The 16,270-nt window shown below is 47.3% G+C and overlaps 1 protein-coding gene across 14 annotated transcripts in view; it reads right to left on the bottom strand.

Annotated features, from left to right (window-relative positions):
- Positions 1-2,219: 2,219 nt before the first annotated feature.
- LOC103889448 (phosphatidylinositol 3,4,5-trisphosphate 3-phosphatase TPTE2-like) overlaps positions 2,220-16,270 on the bottom strand; it is a 151,078-nt gene continuing 137,027 nt past the window's right edge. For 3 of the 14 annotated variants that reach the window (XM_063714770.1, XM_063714764.1, XM_063714771.1), the window contains 3 exons: positions 5,935-6,394; positions 4,830-5,347; positions 2,225-3,128 (listed from right to left, as the gene is read on the bottom strand). In XM_063714770.1, the coding sequence (XP_063570840.1) occupies positions 6,263-6,394 (132 nt within the window). In that variant the 3' untranslated portion in view covers positions 2,225-3,128; positions 4,830-5,347; positions 5,935-6,262. Of the gene's footprint in view, positions 3,129-4,829; positions 5,348-5,933; positions 6,395-16,270 lie in introns of those variants that run through there. The other 11 variants (XM_063714763.1, XM_063714762.1, XM_063714766.1 and 8 more) reach the window with 8 other exon arrangements.

The raw sequence follows: 16,270 nt of genomic DNA, 5'->3' as shown, positions 1-16,270 counted from the left end.
AATGCATTTAATATTCCAATAAGCCCACTGTAAAGCCAAAAGAAGGTAAGTCCAGGACCATCTGTACTAAGAAGGAGTGGGAGCAACTGGCAGCTGCGTGGACTGACACTGTGCCCGAGGCTGGCACTGGGTGGATTTGGAGATGAAGGGCTCCCTGGAGACTCTCTCCTGTCCACCTGCTACGTCACCCTGAGCTCTGGGTTCATTGATACAGCTGCCCACCTTTCACCAGATTTGGGTGTCTAGTAGGAGGCTCAAGCTCAGGAACAAACAGAATCTGTGACCTTCCCCCCGGCTCCCCCAAACTGGTGTACTCCCAGACCAAATTATTCTCCTGGTGAAACCCTCCAATCACTATTCATTAACCTTAAAATGAAATCCACCTTTCTTACCAAGGCCTATGACCTGGCATCAAAGTGAGGTCCACAGTCTGAGCACCTCCTGGGCTTGGTGGAGCAGATGCTCAGGCCCACAGGATCAGAGACTGCATTTGAACAAGATGCTGGCTGTTCTGCACAAGGAGTTTGAGACTCGACAACCCTCTTCCAGCTCTAAACTTCTCAGGGTCACTCTCATCTTGGGGGAAGGACCTCAGTCTTGGAGCCCTCGAGCTTCCCCCAGGAGCCTTTGCACCTGGAAGCCTTGCTGTCATGTCGCTGGCCATGAGCCAGGAGGCCTGGAGTCCAGTGGGGGCTCGGCAGTGAGTGGTTATGGAGCCTGGACCAGCTGCTCCCCGTGCTCAGTCCCTTTCTGGGACATGCACAGTGGCCTCTGGGTTTGCCAGGTGTGACTGGGCAGATGGTGGATTTGGGAACCATGAGAGGCAGCCCTGGGCTCAGGCCTGGGTGGGCGTGTCTCCCACTCCAGAGAGTGAGCCCCATGTTGGCCCTTTCCAGAATGACCATACAGACCCACAGGCCTAGGCCCCCAGTAAAGGCATGACTACCAGGGGTCCCGGGGGCCCCAAGGCCTCTCACCCCCAGCCCTGAATGAGAAGCTGCTCCAGGAACCAGGGCCTCCTCCCCTCACACCTCCTTTCTGGGCCTTGGCCCACCCTGCGCTGTGTGTCCATCAGTGAGTGAGGACAGATGGATACATATTGGGCTTTGTTTTGGCATCTGATGGTGGTGGGGATGGGACTTCTAGACACTCAGGGTCAGCAGCGTCAACCCAGAGGCCACAGAGCAGCAGTGTGAATGCACAGATTGCTGCCTGGAGGCCCCAGGCAGCAGGAACTGCATCCTCAGCCTTTTTTTTTTTTTTTTAAGTAGGATGTGACTTCCTTCTATCTTGGCCCAGAGACTTGCTGCTACTCAAAGGGACTGGGTCGCTGACCTCTGTCTAGTGAGGAACATTTCTGAAAAGGTTTTAGCAGGCTGAAGAGCAGAAGCCACCTTGAGGTTAGCAGAGCTGCTGAGACCCCTGTGGTGTTTTTGTCTCTCAGACAAACCGCTGGAGAAGCAGGTAATGCCCAGGACACCCTCTCCACTCCACTTCCACCCATTGGTTCTTCTTCCTAAATGGATGCCTCTCAAATTCCGCGTGGCCAATACTTTGCATGTTGTTCTCTGGCCTTGCTCTCATTCTAAACACCTGAAAAGCTCCCTCTCCCTGCCTCTCTTCCGCATCCACATTCCACACCCCAAGGGCTAGGTCAGTCCCGGCCCCGCCTTGAAGGTATCCCTAAGGGCTCTGGCCTGAGCACCATCTCACTGGCCTGGGGGTCCTCCCTCCGTTCTAGTTTGTCCAGAGTGTTGGGCACTCGGTTCTGCACTGTCTTCTGTGCAGCTTCCCGTGTGCCGATGTGGCCTCCCCACATGCCTGTGTGATCTCCGGGTTAGAGGCCATGTCCCTGTAGTCAATTACATGCACAAAGCATTTATGGGTCATCTAATACCTGTATCTGCAAAGCGGTGTGCTTGGGTGTGTGTGTGTGTGAAGCAAAACGTGTGCATCTAATACCTGTAAATGTAAAGCGTGTGCATCTGTGTGTGGGACACATCGAGGTTAACGACCCACACATCCTGCTCTGAGGAGCTCAGTCTAGAAGGGAGGGTAAACCGTGGCACAAATGACTAAGATGGGAGGCAAAGGAGGGAGACATCAGAGAAGGGCTGGGAAAGACCTTCAAGGAGTGAGTGGCCTCTGGAGTGGGTCTGCGAAGTGAAGTGAGTTCCACTTGGGGCCTTAGTGGAAAGAAGGGAGGATTGAGAGAGGTCCCTTCCCTTCCGAGGAGGGAGTACAGGTGTGTGTGTCGGGGGGGTGTGTGTGGAGAGCTCCAATTTGACTGGGGGCTGGCTCTGGCTATGCTCAGGGAGTCCTCTCAGGTGTTGGGGGTCCTCAGTGTGGCTCGGAGGCCTGGCCCACAGACACCACCTGCCTCTGTCTGTCCACGAGGTCAGGTGGAGCCACGTCAGGGCCTTGGAGACTCCGCTGAGAGGCGTGATGGAAGATGGGGCGTGATGGAAGATGGGACATGAACGTGCTGCGGCTGCACTGACATTCTTATGGCTGTCACTCCAAGCACTTCTCACCCCTCAAACCAGCAGCCCCAAGTGAAGCTTTTGGGGACACTGAGAGTCCACACCTGAGTGAGGAACTGAAGGACAGACTCAGTGATGGGAGAGCACATTGATTTTCTCAATACCTGTGGCTCTATTTTCTCCCACTCCAAAGAACCAAGGCAAAATTCAGCATAAGTCAAGGTCCAGGCTCTGAAAGAAATCCAGGTGTTTGTTCCCCTGTAAAAGGAGCACGTCATAAACCCAGCACACACCCCAGGCCTCAGACGCCCACTCCTTCCTACCAGGGGAACCTGGCCATGTTCTTGGTGGAGAAGGTACCTCCAGCAGGTGGCCACCACAGCAGCATCCGGTGTGACTTAGTGGCCCCTGGGCTGGCGTGTCTGCTGGGCCTTCTCCCTCCCGCACTCGAGCTGCCTTCAGCCAGGGACAGCTCCCACTCCAGGTCCTCGATCCACTGGGCCAGGTGGACTCTCGTCACCACCAGCTCCAGTGCCTGGGGTCTCTTCAGGACCCATGTTCCCGTTTCTCTCTGGCTGGGTCACCTGCCTCCCATGGGTTAGGTCTGTCTTCCTGCGACTCACGAGGGAAGACACTGGGAGCCACCTGGAAAGGACGGATGTGGAATGAGGAGAGGTGACCCCCGAGAGTTCTCACTTCACCCTGGCGTGGGTCATGACCTGTGTCACTCTGGCACTCTCGAGGCATCAAAACCCACCCCACACTTGGGAAGAGTCAAATGAGCTGCCCCTAGGCCTGACCTCATGAAGACTAATGAAACTAATGAAGACACAGTTTCCTGGAGTTTATGTGGCCACACAAAAGCACATCCATAGCCAATTATGTCATTATGCAATAGTCATGTTTAATAATTGGAACCATTATTGAATAATTAAACTTCACCACATGTTATAGCCCTTCACCTCATCCTGTTTTTTCCTTCCTTCCTTAGTACCAGTGATAAGAGAGGAACCGGCCCCATAGCTGAGCGCAAACTCTTCGGAAGGAGTCTGGACAAAGCTCAGGGTGAGAGTGATGAGTGTGTTGAGAACATGGCGGGAGGCTGGCATCTGCCTTTGGAGAGCCCACCTCTGGGGGCCCCTGTAGGGCCATGGAACGTGTGCTTCCGGCATCCCTGCTGGGAAGGCATCTGTGCATTTTATGGGCATTACTGGGGCCCCACACTGCCTTGCTGGCTCAGAGGCTATGTTTTCCTTTAGCTGTTTGAGACCACAGTGCCCTTTCTTGTCACTTTTGTCTCAAAAGAGAGTCCAGTCTGATGAAGAAAACTTGATATTCCAGACCTCCCGACATCAAGGCCTGAGCCAATGCAATGTTCTCATGGAATTCTTCATACTCAGGGCATATCCTGGCTATCCCTGATGTGTGTACAATGAGAAGGACACACCCTGTTGCCCCTCCTTGGCCTGCTCTTGTGGTCATTGTGGCAGGGGGTCTTCTCGGGCTGGACACAAAGGATTCCATGGCATCTCAGGGTATCCCAGTCCAGATACCTACTCTGAGAAGGCTGGTGCTGACCCACACCCTTCCACCACCCAGGGTGTCACTCATTTTTAGAAACTCAGGATAGGATGGGGCGAGGGAGGCCCTGGACTTGGGTGCAAAAGCCCAGGGGGACTTACAGACTAGAAGGGAAGGTTAAACATGACACGATGACCAAAGTGGAAACCAGACACTCTGGAGACAACGTGATGTGAGGGGAACCTCAAGTCAAGACAAATAGTATTTTATGCCGTGTTAATCACACTGGCAACCTAAGGCTCACAGGCCAGCTGCAAGCTTTAGTAAATAAAGGTGTCTTGAGCTCAGTGGAGACACAGCTGTGTGATCACCTCTATCTCATCTTTCTCCCCTCCAGCCTCCTCTGTATCTGCACAGCTGGGGACTGGAGCTAGGATGGAGGGCAGTGGGCTAGAGATGCAGCTCATGAAAAGCTCCTGCTTCCAGAGGCATGCCCTGTCCATCAGGCTACATTGCTAACAGCTATTTTCATTACTCCCTCTCCATGCCGTTCCTCAATCTTTCCAGGCTGTGGATTTACTTAGAGAGCTGCAGCCCCAAGCTGATGGTGTGGGCTTCCCTGTGTCCAGCCCCAGGTCTAAGGCTTCCTGGTGTAGTCTTCCACTTGCCAAACCAAATGTGCAGAACCTGACTTGGGTGGATAGTCTCTTCTGAGCTGGCTGTTCTGATCCCAACCCCCTCGCTGTGGAAGGGGCTATGACCCTGTGGGCCCCACCTCTGTGAACACCTTAGGAGCTGAGACCTAAGCACATTTGCTGGGCTTACAGCAAATGTGCAGCCTTCATCAGGGGCCTGTGGGTCTGTCTTGTCTTTCTCTTTCTGGAGCTCTAGTGCCTGAGCAGTCTATGAGAACTCCTCACTCAGCTCATCCACAGTGTCTTCTATCTGCCATGTCTTTCTCTGTAAATGAAGCACAGATGGTCTTCATTACTTTTACTTTTATTCAAATTTCATGAAACATTTCTTGTGCTCCTGCTCCATGACAGGCAGTGGGGCCAGTGCTAGATACACAGAGTCAAAGCTGGGGGCTGCTCTCAGGGGCCTCAGAGCCTGCAGGCAAGGTGAGCCAGACAGTCCCGCACAGGAAAACAGGAAAACTTATTGTGGAGAGAGACACCTGGCACGACATCAGCAAACAGCAGGACACCTAGGACACCTCACCCAGGTACAGTCATCAGGGAGAGCTTTCTGGAAGAGGGCACATCTCAGCTGAATCTTGAAGGATGCTCAGGAGTTAGCTGAGTGGTGAATGGAAGAAGCATGTTCCAGGCAAAGGGAACAGCCTGTGGGAAAACAGAGATATGAGAGCGTAGGGAACGTTCATTCATCTAGCTGTCTATCCATCCATTCATTCACCTGTCCATCCATCCATCCATATACCCAACTGTCCACCCATCTCTTCACCCATCCATCCGTAATTAAAGAAAGACTTATTAGGCACCCAGTAGGTGTCAAGCCAGTGATCATTTCTGAGACTCCAACTTCCATGGAGTTTACAGTCTGTCAAGAAAGGTAGATCAGACATAAAAGAATATTGTTGAGGAGGTGAATTCTGGAAAACCTCTTTAAAAAGGGAACCTGATTAAGTTCCCATTTTGCCTTCCTGCCCTTTGAGCAGCTGTCTTGTAACAAGTGACTGTAAAGATGGAAGAAGGTGTGTGCCAGGGTTTGTGAAACAGAAAGAAGGATCATGGGTGCTGATGGCTTTGCTTTTGAATATGCTAACTTTCGGCTATCTGTGGAGCCTCCCATAAGCTAATGATTGCACAGTGAGGCCAGCCGCCATGAAAAGCCCACTTCTTGCTCCAAATATGAAATGGCAGAGAAAATAAAAATACAAACGCAGAGTCATGTTTGAAGCAGAACTCACCTGATGCCACAGCTGAAGAGATGAGCCAGGTGGAGGAGGAGGTGAAGGCATGTGGGTCTTCCTCCCTCAGAGGCTGAGTTGTGAATTCCCACCCTGGAAAGGTGTTGAGGCCGTGAGCAACCTTTATGTGGGGGAACTGAACTCAGGCTGCCTGAGAAAAACTTGGACCCAAGAAGTGGCTGCCTCTCTGAACTCAGATGAAAAGCCTCTATCCAGCCTGTGGACATGGCTCTGTTGCTGAGTAGGCTTCTTTCTCAGGGCTGTGGTTGGAACAGTATCAGGGTGAGGAACTGGTAGCACTTGGCTGCACACCACGGGAGGCCAGGACCTACAAACAGGACTGTGCTATGGGACAGCCAACCCCACGGAGTGTGAGTAGAGACAAACACAGTGGCAACACAGGGAGGTCTGCACAGAGAACAATCCCACTGAAGTCAAGCTCAGAGCTGAAATACAAAACCTGCAAGGAAACCCAGTGATGTGAGAGTCAGCAGCAGACAGATCGAAAACACACCCAAGAAACCAATGATAGTGACATCTGAGCATGACTGTCATATAAGCATGTAAGTAAATAATTTAATGATGATAGAGCACTGAAATTTCTTTAGACACAGTATTTTCAAGTTATATTTTTTCCTGGAGTACAGATATGAAATAGCACAAACTGTACCATGAATTAAGCAAACAGAATGAAAAAAAAAATTCTCCCAATCTAGGCCTCCATTCCTCACTCCCACTTGTCTCAGACTTCTATTGAAGATATCTAGTTAAACCTCTAATGGACGGGCTATGGGAAGACTTACTGCCAACAGGGATGACTGACTAGTTTCCGAGCACTGAGCAGGGGACTGTGGGCTCCGAAGCAGTTTACTTCCTGTGGAAAGCCAGTCCCATTTCTATTTTGCTTCAACCCAGGCCTGTTCAGATAAAGCACCACTCAGTAGCTACTGACCATTTAAGTATGGAGAGAAAAGAAAAGTAGAAAAATGGTTTTCTCTTAAAGAAAGAAATAGCAAATGGAAGACCAGCCATAATAGCTCTGTGGCACAAGAGACATGACAGGGATCTCCTCCCCAGATGTTGCCAGCTATTTGTCAGCCTCTCATATCCCTGACCCTCTGGCTTCTGGCTCTACGACTACAGTTGCCACAGAGGATTCATGGACAGCAAAAAGCTTAAGGAGCCTGGAGGTTTTGCATAACATGTACATTCTGCTGACAGAAGCACATACATGGTATGGACTGTTATTAAAATCGTCAGCCTGCTTGCACTCAGTTTACAGGAGAGGCCCTGTTGGTCTTGGGGCAGCACAAAATGATGAGGCTAACTTTAGTAGTGACAAGAATGACCCTCTTATACCATATGGCCAAAGAATACCTGCCCATCCCCAAGTCTATGGGGGATTGGATGAAGTATGGGGTTTGGTTGGTTGGTCAGTGAAGTTTTGATCAGTGAATATGTACATATGGCATAGTTAAGTACAATTATGTTCCATTGCTTTATAAACTCACATTCCATATACAGGCATCATTAAGACTTACTGACTGCCAGTACCAAATGTAGAAGCCTCCAACACGGTAAAAGCATGGCAAGATTGGCGTCAGGATGGGTCAGCCCTGACATTATTCACTGTGGAGTACAAGCACTGTGTTCTTTCTAGTTCTTTCTGAGAGAGGATTTCACCCACTGTCACTCAATCACCAAATAGGGAACAAGGCTTTTCTTGGCTTTGGCTCTCACTGTTCCTTGGAAGGGTTTCTAATTGGTGGAGGCAGAGGAGACAGTGAGTAGTTCAAAGTGGACTGATGGCCCCAGATGAGCCAACAGAACACCCAGGAATTCCACCCACACCAGGACCCAGAGACAAAAGGTAAGAGCTGTTGCCAGCCACATGGGTCTTCATCAAAGCACAGCAGTACCGCCTACTACTCTGCCCCATTCCTCAATCTAAAGTCCAAGAGGGGAAGTTCTTTGGGAGAGAAGGGAAGCTGGTAAAGGCCGTGCCATTTCCCAAAGGCCTGACCCTCTAGGCCACCCCTAGCAATATAGTCAGTGTGGAATATGATCCCACCTAGAAAATGAATGGCACTATTTTAAGAGTAGAGCATTGGCCGGGCACAGTGGCTCACACCTGTAATCCCAGCACTTTGGGAGGTCAAGGTGGGCAGATCATGAGGTCAGGAGTTCGAGGCCAGCCTGACCAACACAGAGAAATCCCATCTCTACTAAAAATACAAAAATTAGCCAGGTGTGGTAGCGTGTGCCTATAATCCTGGTTACTCAGGAGGCTGAGGAAGGATAACTGCTTGAACCCGGAAGGTGGAGGTTGCAGTGAGCTGAGATTGTGCCACTGCACTCCAGCCTGGGCAACAGAGCGAGACTCCATCTCAAAAAAAAAAAAAAAAGTAGAGTATCTTGGGGAAATCTAGGATGCCTACTCTGAAGCTTTTACTCAAGTATGGAAGCCACACCAGTATGCAGGTATACTGTCTTACAAATCTAGATGGATATTCTAGTTTTCAAGCACTCCATTAACACTTTTTAAAAAATTCAACCACTGGCCAGCCATGGTGGGCTCACACCAGTAATCCCAGCACTTTGGGAGGGCAAGGCAGGCAGATCATTTGAGGTCAGGAGTTTGAGACCAGCCTGACTAACATGGTAATATTTGAGTCTGATGAATTTCGTTGAAGTTCTTTACATCCATCCTGGGAAGCAACTGTCAGGAATGTTAAAGAGTTATGTATAGTAGTGTTTCAAGACAGTGGTTTTATTGCAACAAGCATTGTTTTCCATCAACAAGACACCTAATGAAAAATAATTTCACTATAGGTAAGGTGACAAAAACATTTCTTTTTCTTTTTTTTTTTTTTGAGAAGGAGTCTCGCTCTGTCTCCCAGGCTGGATTGCAGTGGCACAATCTTGGCTCACCGCAAGCTCTGCCTCCCGGGTTCACTCACGCCATTCTCCTGCCTCAGTCTCCCGAGTAGCTGGGACTACAAGTGCCCACCACCACGCCCAGCTAATTTTTTTGTATTTTTAGTAGAGACGGGGTTTCACTGTGTTGGCCAGGATGGTCTCGATCTCCTGACCTTGTGATCTGCCCGCCTCAGCCTCCCAAAGTGCTGGGATCACAGGTGCGAGCCACCACGCCCAGCGACAAAAACATTTCTATGCACTGCAGTTATGGAACTCGGCCCACTAGAATTACTTTCTCCCTCCATCTCTTTCTATCCTTCTGTTTTTAAAAATAGTTAAACTATCTGCTCTTAAGTTTTGGATGATTCTATTCCAAGTTAGTAAATTCTACTTAAGAAAACAAGTATCTGAAGCGCCAAGATGGCTGACTAGAAGCAGCTAGTGTGTGCAGCTCTCACAAGAGATGAGAGTGGTGAGTGAACATGAGCTCCTCAGGCTGATTGTCCAGCAGGCTGTGTTGGGATTCATCAAGGAAGCAGTGGTGACTAACGGAGAGCAGAGGGGAGTAAGGCAGGACAGCTGCCAACCTGGGTGCAGAGCAAGGGGAAGCTCCCTACAGCAGGGAAAGGGTGAGTGAGTGAAGGCTCCTGGGGACCCATACTTCTGCCATGGACCTTTGCAATTCCCAGGCACAGGAGATCCTCCATGACTCCACCCACCCCACACACACACCCTGGGGCTCTAGACTGACATGAAGAGCTACTTGGAGTCTGGGCAGAGCCACTGCTCAAGCCAGTGTGGATCCCTGAGCACCCCAGCACCAGCTGCCACAGCCCGGCCAACAAGGTAGGCCAGGCTCTCTCATGTGTCCCTAGGATAGGGGCCATATCCATGATGCTGGGGAGCAGACAGACTGCAGGCCTCGCCTCCACTGCATCTTGCCAGGCAAGGCCCACTGGCCTGGGCCTCCATCGCAGCCATCCACTCCCTTACCTAAGCACTCCAGCTGGTCACAGCCCTCATTTCTCTGGCATGGAGCTCCCAGAGGTAACCAACAGGCCCTCTGCACTGCTGCAGCCTGTGCCCCTACTGCCCTCAGGCTGGAGAGGGAGCAAAAAGCCCCGACAGCTGTCATGGGCCTCTAGCATGCCACAGCTGCCATATGGAAAGGCAGCCAGACAGTTTTCCACACGGGTCCCTGGCCCTGCTGCTCCTCACTGCGCAGGGTGCCTCCTGGCTTGGGCCCCCAGCACAGCTCCTGCCTGATCACTTCAGTTGGTGATGGCTGTGTTTCTCTGGGATGGAGCTCCCAGAGACAACTGACAGGCCTCTGCCATTGCTGCCACCACAGTACTCGCCCTTGCTTCCCCCAGGCTAGGGAGGGAACAAAGAGCCTGATTACTTTCTCACAGCATCCTACAGAGAGGAGGCCAGGCTATCTTCAGGGTTGGGTTGCCTGACCTCCCTGCTCTTCAGGCAGGGCCCCCAGCTTGGGCCCAGCAGCACAGCTGCCCTAACCTTGGCTGATCACTCCAATTGGCTGCGGTTTTGCATTTGTCTGGGGTAGAGTCCCAGAGGCAACTGATAGGCCCTCTGCCAGTACCACTGCTGGGGTCCCTATCCCTGCTGTCCCTAAGCTGAGGAGGGAACAAAAAGCCTGAGCTTTCCCTGGGGCTGCAGTGTTGAAGCCTGGGAGTGCCAAGGCGAGATCTGTAGCAGGCATTAGAGCAGGACAGGAGCCCACACTCTCAGAGTACTGAGAAGGCTGAGTTACATGAACCTGTGGGCTACCACAGCAGTGGGCATGTCTCCCTCTGCAGGGCCAGCTGACTGGGAAAGGGGTGGCCTATCTCCCTACCATAGCCTCTGCCTGAGAGAGCGCACCTGACAAAAGAAACATGGGCACAGTGCCATTGGTTGGAAGGGGCTTCCCCAGTGCCCAGGAGCGGACCTGATAGGTGGTCACCTCTCTTCCCACTGTACTGCAGAGCACAGCCGGAAACACCAGGAAATACAAAGGAGCCATGTGGCTAAGCTCTATCTACCAACCATTACTCTTAAGCATCATCTACTGGAACTCAGCCCAAACTACAAAAATAGTTTGCTAATATACCTTCCTATAAAACCAAGGTGAGAATTCAGCCACAAATAAAGACCGTGCACAGAACCTTGGCCCTCAGAAAAATGCAGCCAACTGACTACACTCAACTTACGCCACAGTTAAAGGAATACCAACTCTCTCAGATGAGAAAGAATCAGCATAATAAATCTGGCAATTCAAAGAGCCAGTGTCCCCTTACCTCCTAATGAGTCCACTAGCTCCCTAGCAATGGTTCTTAACCAGTTGGAAATGACTGAAATGACAGATGTAGAATACAGAATCTGGATAGCAAGGAAGCTCATCAAGATTTGGAAGAAAGTTGAAAACTAATCCAAAGATTAGTGGTCCTAGATAAAGATAAAGGGATCCAAGAGCAGAAAGATGAAATAGCCATTTTAAGAAAGAACCAAACTGAACTTCTACAGCTGAAAAATTCACTATAAGATTTTATAATACAATTGAAAGTATTAACTACAGAACAGACCAAGCTGAGGAAAGAATCTCAGAGCTTTTCTAACCAACTCAGACAAAAATAAAGAATTTTTAAAAATGAGCAAAACTTGCGGGAAATATGGGATTATGTAAAGAGACCAAGTCTATGACTCATTGGCATTCCTGAGAGAAAAAGAGAGAGAATAAACAATTTGGAAAATATATTTGAGAATACAATTCATGTAATGTTCCCTAATTTTGCTAGAAAGGTTGACATGCAAATCCAAGAAATAAAGAGAACCCAGGCTAGATACTATAAAAGATGATCATCCTCAAGGCACATAGTCAGCAGATTCACCAAGGTCAATGCAAAAGGAAAAAATCTTGAAGGAAAAAGAAGAGAAGGGCCAGGTTATGTACATGGGGAAGCCCATCAGGCTAGCAGCAGACCTTTCAGCAGAAACCTTACAAGCCAGAAGAGATTGGGGATCTGTTTTCAGTGTCCTTAAAGAAAATAAATTCCTATTAAGAATTTTATATCTCATCAAAAGGCTTCATAAGTGATGGAGAAATAAAATCCTCAGAGAAACAAACACTGAGGGAATTCATTTCAACTAGACCAGCCTTATAAGAGATCCTTTAGAAAGTGTTAAACATGGAATTGAAAGAACCTGCTACCACAAAAACACATTTAAGGACACAGCCCATAGGCAAAACAGAGCAACCACACAAACAAGTCTGTAACAACAACCAGCTAACAACATGATGACAGGATGAAAATCTCACATATCAATACTAACCCTGAATGTAAATGGGCTAAACACCCCACTTAAAAGGCAAAAAAATCAGGCTGGATCAAAAGACAAGACTCAACCATCTGCTGTCTTTAAGAAACCCATCTCACTCCTAATGACATCCACAGGCTGAAAGTAAAGGGATAAAGAAAGATCTGTCATGCAAATGGAAAACAAAAAAGACCAGGAGTTGCTATTCTTATGTTAAATAAAACATAACTGTATATAAATATATATATTTTAAAATTAATTAATTAATTAATTTTTTTTGAGACGGAGTCTCGCTCTGTCGCCCAGGCTGGAGTTCAGTGGCGCGATTTTGGCTTACTGCAAGCTCTGCCTCCCAGGTTCACGCCATTCTCCTGCCTCAGCCTCCCGAGTAGCTGGGACTACAGGTGCCCACCACCATGCCCGGCTAATTTTTTTGTATTTTTAGTAGAGACGGGGTTTCACCGTGTTAGCCAGGATGGTCTCGATCTCCTGACCTGTGATCTGCCCACCTCGGCCTCCTAAAGTGCTGGGAGTAGAGGCGTGAGCCACCACTCCCGGCCAAATAAAACATATTTTTCACCAATAAAAATTAAGGACAAAGAAGGGCAATCATTATAGAATGATAAAGGGCACAATCCAACCAGAAGACTTAGCCTAAATATGTACACACCCAACATTGGAGCACCCAAATTCATAAAACAAGTTTTTCTTGGCCTACAAAAAGATTTAGACACACAATAATAGCAGGAGCTTCAACAACCCACTGACAGCAACAGACAGATCACTGAGGCAGAAAACTAACAAACTCTTTACTTGCACTTGACAGTTGACCAATTGGACCTGATAGACATCTACAGAACACTTTGCCCAACAAACACAGAAGATACATTCTCATGTGCACACAGAACATATTCTAAGATCCACCACATGCTTGGCCACAAAGCAAGCCTCAATAAATTCAAAAAGTTTGAAATCATAGCAGGCACACACTCTGACCACAGTGTGACAAAAATAGAAATCAGTATCAAGAAGATCTCTCAAAACTACATAAATACACGGTAATTACATAATTTGCTCCTGAATAACTCCTGGGTAAAAATCTAAATTAAGGCAGAAATAAAAAAAATCTTTGCAATTAATGAAAATAGGGACACAACATACCAGAATCTCTGGGATGCAGCTAAAGCAGTGTTAAGAGGAAAGTTTATAGCACTAAATGCCTTCATCAAGAAGTTAGAAATATCTCAAATTAACATTCCTACTTTGCACTTAAGGGAACTAGAAAAAAAGAATAAACTGACCCCAAAGCTGGCAGAAGAGAAATAACTAAAATTAGAAAAGCACTGAATGAAGTGCTTTTTGAAGTGCTGTTTTTTTTTGAGACTAGATGCAAAAATCCACACAAAAGATCAATGAAACCAATAATTAGTTTTTCAAAAAATATAGAAGGTGGATAGTGTGATAGCTAAACAAAGAAAAAAAGAGAAGAGCCAAATAAGTACAATCATAAATGACAAAGATGACATTACAACCAATCCCACAGAAATACAAAAGATCCTCAGAGAATACTATAAACAACTCTATGCACACAAATTAGATAATCTAGAGGAAATGGATAAATTCCTGGAAACATACAGTCTCCCAAGATTGAACTAGAAATAGACTGAAACCTTAAATAGACAAATATCAAGTTCAGAAATCAAATCATTAATAAAAAATCTACAAACAAGGAAAAGCCCTGGACCAGATGAAGCCACAGCTGAATTCGACCAGATGTACAAAGAACTGAGGCTGGGCGCAGTGGCTCATGCCTGTAATCCCAGCACTTTGGGAGGCCATGGCATGCAGATCACAAGGTCAGGAGATTGAGACCATCCTGGCTAACATGGTGAAACCCCGTCTCTACTAAAAATACAAAAACTAAAAATTAGCCAGGCATGGTGGCGGATGCCTGTTGTTCCAGCTACTCGGGAGGCTGAGGCGAGAGAACGGCGTGAACCCGGGAGGCGGAGCTTGTAGTAAGCCGAGATCTCACCACTGCACTCCAGCCTGGGTGACAGAGTGAGACTCCGTCTAAAAAAAAAAAAAAAAAGAACTGATACTAGTTCTATTGAAACTATTCCGAAGAACTGAGGATGAGGGGCTCCTCCCTAACTCAGTCCATGAAGCCAGCATCAGCCTAATACCAAAATCTGCCAGAGAAACACACAAAAAGAAAACTTCAGGCCAATTACTCTGATTAACATAGACACAAAAATTCTTAACCAAATACTAGGAAACAGAATCCAGCAGCACAGCAGTAAGTTAATACACCACAATCAAGAAGGCTTCAGTACAGGGATGCAAGGCTGGTTCAACATACGCAAATCAATAAATGTGATTCACCACATAAACAGAACTAAAAGCAAAAACCATATCATCATCTCAATAGATGCAGAAACAGCTTTTGATAAAATCCAACATCCCTTCACATTAAAAACCTCAACAGACTAGGCATCAAGGGAACATACCTCAAAATAATAACAGCCATCTATGACAAACTCACAGCCACCAACCTACTGAATGGGCAAAAGCTGGAACCAATCCCCATGAGAAATGGAACAAGACAATGATGCACACTCTCACCACTCCTATTCAACATAGCACTGGAAGTCCTACCTAGAGAACTCAGGCAGGAGAAAGAAAGAATAGGCATCCAAATAGGAAAAGAAGAAGTCAAACTATCTCTCTTTGCTGGTGATATGATTCTATACCCAGAAAACCAAAGACTCTGCCAAAAAGCTACTAGAACTGATAAACAACTTTAGCAAAGTTTCAGGATAAAAAATCAACGTATAAAAATCAACAGCATTTCTATACACCAATAATGTCCAGGCTGACAGTTAAATCAAGAACAGAATCCCATTTACAGTAGCCACAAAGAAAATGAAATACCTGGGAATACAGCTAACAAAGGATGTGAAAGATCTCTACAAGAACTATAAAACATTGCAGAAAGAAATCAGAGATAACACAATTAAATGGAAAAACATTCTATGCTCATGGATTGGAAGAATCAGTATCATTCAAATGACCATACTGCCCAAAGCAATTGACAGATTCAGTGCTATTTCTATCAAACTACCAATGTAATTCTTCACAGAATTAGAAAAAAAGTATTCTAAAATTCATATGAAACCAAAAGGGGGCCTCAATAGCCAAAGCAAATCTAAGCAAATGGGCAAAGCCAGAGGCTTCAAACTATAAGGCTATAGTACCCAAAACAGCATGGTACTGGTACAAAAGCAGACATATAGACCAATGGAACAGAATAGAAAACCCAGAATGAAGCCTTACACTTACAATCACCTGATATTGCAAGGCTGACAAAAACAAGCAATAGGGGAAGGACTCCCTATTCAATAAATGGTGTTGGGGTACTGGCTAGCAATATGCAGAATAATGATACTGGACCCATACCTTTCATCATATACAAAAATTAACTGGAGATAGATTAAAGATTTAAATGTAAGACCTCAAGTGATAAAAATCCTAGAAGAAAACCTCAGAAATGCCCTTCTTGACATTAGCCTTGGGAAAGATTTTTTTTTTTTTTTTTTTTTTTTTTTTTTGAGATGGGGTCTTGCTCTGTCTCCCAGGCTGGAGTGCACTGAGGCGATCTCAGCTCACTGCAAGCTCCGCCTCCTGGATTCACACCATTCTCCTGCCTCAGCCTCCTGAGTAGCTGGGACTACAAGTGCCCACCACCACGCCCTGCTAATTTTTTGTATTTTTAGTAGAGACAGGGTTTCACCCTGTTAGCCAGGATGGTCTCGATCTCCTGACCTCGTGATCCACCCGCCTTAGCCTCCTAAAGTGCTGGGATTACAGGTGTGAGCCACCGCACCTGGTTGGGAAAGAATTTTTAACTAAGTCCCCAAAAGCAATTGCAATAACAACAAAGATTGACAAGTGGGACCTAATAAAACTAAAGCGCTTTGACACAGCAAGAGAAATGATCGACAGAGCAAACAGATAACACACAGAACAGGAGGAAACATTTGCAAACTATGCATCCAACAAAGGTCTAATATCCAGAATCTATAAGGAACTTACACAA

This window comes from Pongo abelii, chromosome 14 (assembly GCF_028885655.2).
Source record: "Pongo abelii isolate AG06213 chromosome 14, NHGRI_mPonAbe1-v2.0_pri, whole genome shotgun sequence".
In the NCBI taxonomy this organism is placed as follows: Eukaryota; Metazoa; Chordata; class Mammalia; order Primates; family Hominidae; genus Pongo; species Pongo abelii.
Note: the sequence above shows the minus strand (reverse complement) of the source record. Positions and strands in the feature narration are given on the sequence as shown.